The sequence below is a fragment of the Engraulis encrasicolus genome, chromosome 21 (genome assembly GCF_034702125.1).
Source record: "Engraulis encrasicolus isolate BLACKSEA-1 chromosome 21, IST_EnEncr_1.0, whole genome shotgun sequence".
NCBI classification, from domain to species: domain Eukaryota; kingdom Metazoa; phylum Chordata; class Actinopteri; order Clupeiformes; family Engraulidae; genus Engraulis; species Engraulis encrasicolus.
This window is the reverse complement of record NC_085877.1, coordinates 24,139,249-24,149,248: the sequence shown is the minus strand read 5'-3', so window position 1 is coordinate 24,149,248 and position 10,000 is coordinate 24,139,249. Positions and strand designations below refer to the sequence as shown.

The window sequence follows — 10,000 nt, the reverse complement described above, 5'->3', positions numbered from 1 at the left end:
CACAGGCCACCCCGAACACGGACTAACACTGTTCTCCGGGTCAACTGTCTGATTTCCATTCGACTTCCATGGACAAGAAGCAAGGGCTATGGTCCCCCACATAGGCAATATTGTCTCATTACATCTGTGCCTGGGCAAAGAACCTAAAACATTTTTCCCAATTCCTACAAAACAATGAGGAAAAATTCTGTTACTTCTCACATACACTTCTTCAGCTACCAAACTAGATGCATTAAGTTCAACAAATGGATGTGTCTCAGCACATGATCTAAATTTATCAAAGAATATGGAGTTAGAGCTAGAAGGATTGGAGAACACTGAATTAGAATGAACAGTAGTGTTATCCTTGTATGACCAATTATCCTGTGCACAGTATTCTGCAATGCATCTACTACTTCTTACATCAAAGGGTTTGGCTTCTAAGTTTGGGTGGCTGGAAGATATGGGCATGTAAGAACAAACATAACAATTAGATCTATTCTGTTTTTCTGCTAACATTGTTGCATATCGATACCATGAATTAGTCATGTAAATGTGTGTGATGTTCAGTTCAGTCTTTGGACTACTCACCCATTTCTTAATGCGGTGATTTTTCTTTTCCCCACCACAAAACAACCAAATTAACACAATCCCCAGAAACGTGTAAAGGATACCTTTCCCCAGTCTCTTCATTTTTTTTTTTTTAGATGGTTCCAATACCTGTCCAGGTAGTCCCGCTAAGTCACACGTGCAGCGGCTGTGACTCCAAGTCTGGAAGACTCAAAGTCACCCTCTTCTTGACGAGTTTGGACCTATGGTCCCATGCAACCCCCCACAGCTAGAGGACTACTCGTGCGTCGGGATTTCCCCTTCTGGTAGTTGGCACCGCTTACAATGTGTCTTATGAATCCAAGAGTCTCTTTCAGCGATTTTCACCGCTGTTGGTGTAGTGAGTAAGACTCGGAAAGGTCCAGTCCACCTTGGATGACACCAACTTTTCCGCTTGATTTCCTTAACAAAAATCCAATCTCCAATTTTCAGTTTCTGGTCATCCTGTAACGACAAAGGAGAATCTGGGACAATGTTAACTTGTTTAACTTCACGTGTTTGAAATGTTTTGCGTAAATAGTCCACTAAATCAGGTGCGTCATCAGGGCTGGCTTTTACATGAGTCAAATCAGGCAGCGTATACGGCCTACCATATAATATTTCAAATGGTGTTAATGGGCTTCCCAGAGTCGGTGTAATGTGCATGCTGAGCGCTACTAAACTAAGACAGTCAGGCCACTGTCTTTTAGTTTCTTCCATAGCTTTTCTGAGTTTAGTTTTAATCGTTCCATTCGTCCTCTCCACCAACCCAGCACTGGAGGGATGGTAAGAACAATGGCGTTTCAAATCAATTCCCAAATGTGTACTTAATTTTTCAATTAAAGCATTATGGAAGTGTGCGCCGTTGTCACTTCGAATTACACTTACCCATCCGAAATTGGGAAAAATACGATTACAGAGAGCCTTTGCTACTGTAATTGCATCTGCACTAGCAGTAGGGAACAATTCCACCCATTTAGAAAAAACATCAATGATTACCAAACAATACTCGTACCCTTTTGCCTTATGTAATTGTATGTAATCCATGTGAATAACTTGAAAAGGATATTGAGGTTCTGGAAACTTTCCTCTCTTAGGTCTCATATTTCCTTGTGAATTGTGTTTCAAGCACACTAAGCATTGCGCACAAAACCGCTTTGCAAACGTTGTGAATCCAAAATGTTTGTAACTGCTTTCAACCAGTTTAGTCATTGCAAAGGAGGAAACGTGACATTTACCATGTGTCAATATTGCTGCCCACTTATACATAGATTTGGGAAGGATAGGTTTACCATCCTCGCTTGTGTACAATCCATTTTGTAAAGTAGCACCATGTTTAACCCAAGTTTGTCTCTCATTGTCGGGTGCCGCAAACTGCATATCTTTTAGCACCTCAGGAGTGCTGTCTCCATCCTGAGACAAACAAATGGCAGCAGTCTCTTTAGCCATTCTGTCGGCCAAGGCATTTCCTTTTGACACATCATCTGTTCTGTTTGTGTGCGCCTCACACTTACAAATGGCTATTTTTAGCGGCAGCTGTATGGCTTGCAACAGACGCTGAAGTAAAACTTTGTGTTTAACCTCCTTCCCACTGGAAGTCAAATAGCCTCTCCGTTTCCAGTGCGCACAAAATACATGCGATGCGCTGAAAGCATATTGACTATCAGTATAAATTGTCACAACTCTGTCTTTGTACAATTCACAAGCTTTTGTCAACGCTATAATTTCAGCAGCCTGTGCTGATAGCCTAGAGGGTAGGCCTCAGAAAACACCAATTTGTCCACTGTAGTGACGGCATATGCAACCTTATTTTGACCGTGACTATCTTTGCATGCAGAACCATCCACGTAAACAACATCGCCTTCTGTAAGGGGTGTATCTTGTAAATCCGGACGTGGTTTAACAATCTTAAAAGTCTCCGTCTCACAGTCATGCATATGTTCTACACCGTCCGACGGAATTGGAATCAAAGTAGCAGGATTGAGTGAAGTACATCGTTCAATAGTAACGTGCGGTTGTGACAATAACACTGTCATGCATGAGAGATGCCTTGCAGGCGACAAGAATGACATGTTTGTCTGCAACAGTAATATTGACACAGCATGAGGAACCTTAAGAACAAGTGGGTGAAACAAGACTACTTCAGCGGATGCTTGCACTGCCAATGCAGCGGCAAGCACTGCTTGAACACACGGAGGGGTCGCCCTAGCGACCACATCCAGCTCTTTGGCGTAATAGGAAACTGGACGTAATTTTTCGCCAAAATTCTGTAATAAAACCGAAACCATGTGGCCATCTTTTGCATCAACCATTTGTATGAAAGGTTTTGAATAATTCGGAAGAGCCAACACTGTAGAGCCTGCTATTCTTGTCTTAGCATCACAAAAAGCTGTCACCATTTCCTCTGTCCAGATTAGAGAATCAGGAGCCATAGGTGTGGAGTAAATTGCATTCTGTAGCGGTTTAACCAGTTCTGAGTAATTTGGCACCCATTGCCTACAGTAATTACACAGACCTAAAAAACTCATAAGCTGTCTTTTTGAGACAGGGCGAGGAGCATTTAATATTGCTGCTTTTCGGTCAGCATTGACTGTACGGCCATGCTTAGTCAGGGTATGACCCAAGTAACGCACCTCGCTTTGCCACAACTGCAATTTATTTTTGCTTACTTTGTTGCCCGTGTTTGCAAGATAAGTCAACAATTCCAATGTGTCCTGTTTGCATGATTCCTTTGTCTTATTCGAGATTAATAAGTCATCAACATAAGTAATTAATTGAGACCCATTTGATGGAATAAAATCTGCGAGACAGGTCTGAATCGCCGTTGCAAATATGGTAGGGGATTCACAATAGCCTTGGCTTAGCCTAGTGAAAGTATATCGTTTCCCCTTAAAAGTAAACGCAAACCAATATTGACTGTCAACATCAACGGGAATTGACCAAAATGCATTACTTAAATCAATCACTGAAAACCATTCAGCATCGGGGCTAAGTTGGTTAAGTAATGTGTGTGGGTCCGGTACATTAGGAGCCCGCGCAATAATTGCATCGTTTACAGCGCGTAAATCTTGGACCATTCTCCAACCAATAGATGGAGGTGCTTTCTTTACCGGGAAGATTGGTGTATTGCATGGGGAATCGTTACAGACTCTAATTATTCCTGCCTCCAATAAATCATTTATTACAGGCTCAATACCAAGTAAAGCATCTGTTTTCAGTGGGTATTGTTTTATTCTGGGACGATAATCAGTCTTTCCTCTGATTATTACAGGAGTTGCCGTTGTCATAAGACCTACATCAGTGGGATGTTGTGACCAAAGGGAGGAAGGCACATTCTGCAAAGCAGACTCTTCCTCCTCTGTCAAAAATACGCCATATCATGCGTCCTCAGCATACACCCTTGTATTTGGAAAACATTTTGCCTCCAAATTAACGATTCTCTTCCTCCAGCCTGTGCTGTTACTCACATACTCATCAGATGTATCCAAACGCCAATCAGTTACGGAGCGTGCGTTCTGAACTTTTTCAGACAAGTCACTCCATGCCTCACCTAATTCTTTTGTCAACAAAACATGAGGCGGGGCTCCCCACGGAACAAGACATTCAATCTCAGACGGCATTTTCACATCACAAAAGCAAGTACCTCCCTTCCAATACAAGGAGGTGAACAAAACTTTTTGAGAACCCAAATTATGCAATTGGTCATTGTATTTCAAATCAGAATTAGACATGTCTTTTCCCGTGTGCGTATCAGATCTGGACCGTAAGACAATATGCATGTCACTCACAGGTCTGTGATCAGACCCTGGAAGCGCTCTGGCTGTAGCCAGCACACGCAACTCCTTCCATACAGAGCTGTCGCTCGGTACGTCAAGTGTCCAGTAATACACTGTTTGTCCCTCACACTGGTCATGCAATAGAACATTCACCAAGTCACTTTTCTGGGCAGTCATGCCTCCATCACTCGTGGGAAACACTCCAATTCGTAATTTAGCCATAGCATCCCGTCCCAGTAAATTACAAGGACATTCAGGTGCCATTATGACTTGGATCCACGCAGATGATCCAGTTTCATTGCATTGTAATTCAACAGGTTTGCTCAAAGGTTGCCTCTGCAGTTGGCCATTTGCTGATTTAACCAGTACTGCTTTATTTGATTTGGTAAGGGCTTCAATATCTTTCACGACAGTTTTACAAGCACCAGTGTCACAGAGAAATGTAATAGGTTTACCTGATAACATTAACGTTAGTTCAGGTTTGCCTGCGCCCTTAGAGTAAAAGATTTCTTCCAAATCTAAAACATCACAATCATCGTCATTCAGTTCCGCGTCATTACCAACAGGACGTAATGCACTATCATCCATTCGGCCTAGTCATTCCTGAGCGTCAGGATTGTTTGGACAATCGCGTGCCCAATGTGTCATTTCACCGCATATGAAACAACTACCATCACGCCTGCCATTAACTCTGTTATTGCCAGTCGCTTGATTGGATTCACCAGGTCTCTGTCCCCCCGGTCTATTTTGTCCCCTTCCTCGGAAGTAACCACGACCTCTTCCTCGAGTCCAACCACGGTTGGCCTCATTAGCCTTAATAACATGTGTTACGGCTTGAGCAAAAATCTGTGCTTGTTCCTGTTTTTCTTTATTTTTCTTCTTATTTTGCGCTGCTTTCTCGGCATGTCTAGCATGCGCCATGAAATCAGCTAAAGAAGCAGTGGGTAAAGTAACGTAATTCTTTTCCAACCAACTCTTAATCTCTGGGCGTAAGCAACCCAGCATCGCTTGTTTAATCTGTTGGTCGAAAATGATTTTATTTGCCGCAGTGTCATCATCTAACCCACTGTATTTGCGAAAGACCGCTTCAAATTTCTCCCTAAAATGGTAGACATCCTCATCGTCACCTTGTTTGCATTCCTGTAATTTACTATAATTAGGAGGAGATTTGAAAGTCTCGCGTAAGGCCGTCTCGAGGGTCGTAAGAGCTCCATCTAGACCTGTACTTCCAGGAGCGTGAGTCACTCCAGTATCAGTCTTAGCTTTAAATTTGTCTTTCACTCTAGACCAATCAACTCCCATTTTACAACGGTACAATTTTTCAACTTCATCCCCATCCAAATGGTACATGGTAACCAACTGTCGCATTTCAGTAATGAACTCATTCAATTTATGTCTGTGTCCAGCCACACCTTCCACAGCTTTTTTTATTTCGTCCTGGTTCCAAGGACGATAAACCTGCATCACTCTCATATTAGTGCCACCAACAGCCGCCGATGGATTAAATGCAGGGTTAGGCACTTCTATCATAGGGTAACTTTCAGCCGTGCTTTCACCAAGAAGAACAGCATCCTGAAGGGCTACGTGAGCCTCTAAATAAGGATTGTTCTGCGACGGTGGAAGTGGACTTTTTGTATCACGCCAAGGCAACGAAGGCGAGAACAATTGGCTGCGCGTTACTGCAGGACTTGTAGAAGCCGCGGCAAGAGCCATTTTAGACATCGGTTTGCCAGTCGTAACAGGGGTAGTGTTGGGAGTTACACTAGAGACATAGGACGGTGGAGGAGATGCCGAAGCAGCACCACCACTAGCAGCATTGGTGTCAGCAACACGAGGAGAAGGCGCAGATAGTGGAGAAGCTGCTAAGCCACTCGCTGAAGGAGCTGCCCCTCCTCTCGCTCTACAGCGCGCAACAGGGTTATTATCCTCCTCCCTTACATACGCGACCGTGTCATCAGATGGAAGGATAGACCGCCGTTTTAACTGAATCTGGTCGTGACGCTCCACAGCAGCGTTCAACCACATTTTGGCACAAGAGATTTCAGTCTTATGATGGTCTTTAAGAGGGCCTTTCTTTTTGGTATGATGAGACGACACATTTTCAAGCAATTTGGTACAACTAGGCACCGTTAACTTCCCATCAAAGCCATGCTTTTTATGCCAACGCTGAACAAACTGGGCAGCGCCTGATTCACGCCGTTCTAAGAATTTTCCATCCCCCTCATACACTTTCGTATGACGAGAACCCATTGTCTTGACGCAATTTACAGAAGCACAAACACTAGGAATTAACAATTCCTAGGCCGTCACGAAATTTTGCAAATGAGACAACCTTCTAGGCTAAGGCCAGCTTAGTCCGGTCTCTTCACAAAAAATCCGTGCGTTATGCAGGCGTAACAAAACAAGGACAAAATTTGGACAGGCTACCCAGAATTCCAAACCCCAGGGTCACCAAATACAGGTCATTTACAATTCCAAATTGAAAAATGCCCAGAGTTCCAAACTCTATTGAAAACAGACAATTTGTAGTTCCAAACTAAAATGTCCAGAGTTCCAAACTCTATAGAAAACAGACTATTAATAATTCCAAATTAAAAATGTCTGGAGTTCCAAACTCTACAGAAAGCAGACTATTAATAATTCCAAATTAAAAATGTCTGGAGTTCCAAACTCTACACTGCAGTTTTTGTCTTTACTAGCGCTCAAAAAAACAAAACAAAAACAAAAAAGCATACTACCTCATTCCTGTGCGGGCGTCAGTCACGTGGGTCAGTACTCAGTCAGTCGTCGCTGAATATGAAGGCGTAGTGAGGCGAAGTCACCTATTTCAGGATCCCGGGTGCAAACTTGGCGGCCAACGCGTCCTTACGTCTCCATATATCAGGGAGGACAATATTTTAAGTTCGGCAATCGAAGGACCAAAACATGTGAATAAATTCACTGTATCACCTTATCAAATTGACCTGAAAGAAAACCCACACAGTAGACAGAGGTAGCATGTAAAATCTGCAACAGAGTGGAGGTCTTGCCCAGCAGAGATGTTAAAGTAACACTGAGACAAACACCCCAGTCTGCTGACAGTTGTGGCTTTGCCTTTATTGTCTTCTAGCAAGTAATCACTAACCCAATTGTTCAACCAAAACAAAGACATAGTTCAGCTAATGAAGAATAAACACACAAGCCAGGTGTTAACTTATCTGTGAGAACACAGATAACACATCAATCACAGCAAGTGACAACACAGATCTCAGAGCTCACACATAGAAAAGGTTCACACAGGGTTAACCAAACAGAGTCTAACTACAAAGAAACACAGAAAACTAAGTCCTAAATATGTTACATTTTTATCACATTTTATATTTTCAATAATACATGTACAAATGCAGAGAATTTCTTAACACCCGCCCTCTTTAGTTACAGTTGCTAGGTCGGACAGATAAACTTTCAATGCTGAGATATCAACGTGATTTATGCAGTGACTGCAAATTGCAGCAGTTATTCACTCATAATAAATAAAAAACGCATTCATAGTATTGTGAATATAAGTATTTATTTTCTGAACGGTCATGCGATGCATCACAGCTGTTATGGGCTCTTCTATGGGTATCGATATTTGTAACCAGCACCATGGTAAGCTGAGCTCGCATATCTTTTGAGCCCTGACTCAAACTTGCTAGACGAAAACGAAATCACACAACTTAATGGCTGTAGTCATCTTCAAAGCTACCACAGCAATGTGTAACATTAACGTTTGGCGTTTATATCTTCAGTAGCTTAACAAAGTCACGTCCATCAGCTGCTAGTCAAAACACTCCTGCCGTGACCGATAGTTAACTTTGCTAGCGGTGTTTCTTCATTAATTAGGTCAGAAATCCAAAATCCTACTCTGAAACAGGTTCGTGGTTTGCTTACAACCTTACTGAAAAGGGACATGAATGAGATGGTGTCATGATCGGAGCACACAAAGTATGTTTTTGATCCGTGTGCTTTCTAGTCGAGTGTGAGGCTGCCGAGACCCTTCAAGGCAGACTATTCAGCTGCTAGTAATATTAGTCCGGTTTTAGGTAAAGAGGAAAGTGATTACCACCTGTTACATCGCGGGGAAACTTGCACATTTGTCACAAATACCCCAGGCACAATTTCCAATCATATTTTAATAATAATACGACAGTATCTCCCTAACTACTTGAAAACATGCGATTTCAGCATTGAGTTCAATGGAGCGCTGTCAAAACTGTCCGAGGTTTGTCCGAGGTCGTCCTTTTGCTGCGCTGTGATTGGTCAAAAACCACTTTAGGGCGGGCCTTAGCCAAAGGTGAATTCTGGGCCCCCTCTCCCCATGGGCCCAGGACACTGTCCCCTTTGTGTACCCATGCCAGATACACACACATACAGACACACACAGGCACACACACACATGCCCTCATTGACAGGTTTCTTTGTTGTTTGCCATCACCCTGGTGGTTACCAGATAACACAATTTCTGTCTTTGTCACTCTGTCTCTCGTTCTTTCGTTCTCTCTCTCTCTCTTTCTCTATTTCTCTCTCTCTCTTTGACTTTCTCTCTCTTTCTCTCTCACTCTCTTTCACTGTCTGTCTTTCTCTCTCTCTCTCTTTTTCTCTCTCTATCGCTCTCGTTCTCTATCTCTCTCTGTCTTTCGCTCTCTCTCTCTCTCTCTCTCTCTCTCTCTCTCTCTCTACCTCTGTGTGTCTCTCTCTGTCTTTCTCTCGCTCTCTCTGTCTCTGTCTGTCTCTCTCTCTCTGTCTGTCTGTCTGTCTCTCTCTCTGTCTCTCTCTCTCTCTCTCTCTCTCTCTCTCTCTCTCTCTCTCTCTCTCTCTCTCTCTCTGTCTCTCTGCAGGGCGAGGTTGAGTTTGCGCGCATCATGACCCTGGTGGATTCCAACAACTCGGGCGTGGTGACCTTCCAGGCCTTCATCGACTTCATGACCCGCGAGACGGCCGAGACCGACACCGCCGAGCAGGTCATGGCCTCCTTCAAGATCCTCGCCTCCGACAAGGTAGATGCACCCACACACACACACACACACACACACACACACACACACACACACACACACACACACACACACACACACACACACACAGGCAAACGCACGCACACACACATACGCACACACACACGCACACACACACAAACACAAGGCAAGGCCATTTTATTTTCTATATCGCATTTCATACACAACTGCAGTTCAATGTGCTTTACAAGAATGAAAAATACAAATAAGATATACAGATGAAAGCACAAGGCATGGCAAGAGAAATACACATTTGAAGTCATGAAATGGCAAGAAAAGGAGTAAAAGATAAAGAGCAAGACAAACAAACACACACACACACACACACACACACACACACACACACACACACACACTCACACACCCACACACACACACACACACACACACACACACACACACACACACACACACACACACACACACACACACACACACACAGACACACACAGACACACCTGCAGATAGAAAAGTATTACATAGACACATGTACTGTATATTGTGTTATTGTATATATGTTATAAATTGTGGTTGATGGTAGTTCTTTTTCTTCTTCTCTTCCTCTCTTCTGTCCCCTCATTCCCTCCTCCTTCTCCCCTCCTCTCCTCTTCCTCCTCTCCT

The 10,000-nt window shown here is 43.3% G+C and overlaps 1 protein-coding gene across 1 annotated transcript in view; it reads left to right on the top strand.

The window, feature by feature from the left end:
• actn3b (actinin alpha 3b) overlaps positions 1-10,000 on the top strand; it is an 84,276-nt gene that overhangs the window by 72,102 nt on the left and 2,174 nt on the right. The window contains exon 20 of the mRNA XM_063186438.1: positions 9,203-9,361. Within this exon, the coding sequence (XP_063042508.1) occupies positions 9,203-9,361 (159 nt within the window). The remainder of the gene's footprint in view (positions 1-9,202; positions 9,362-10,000) is intronic.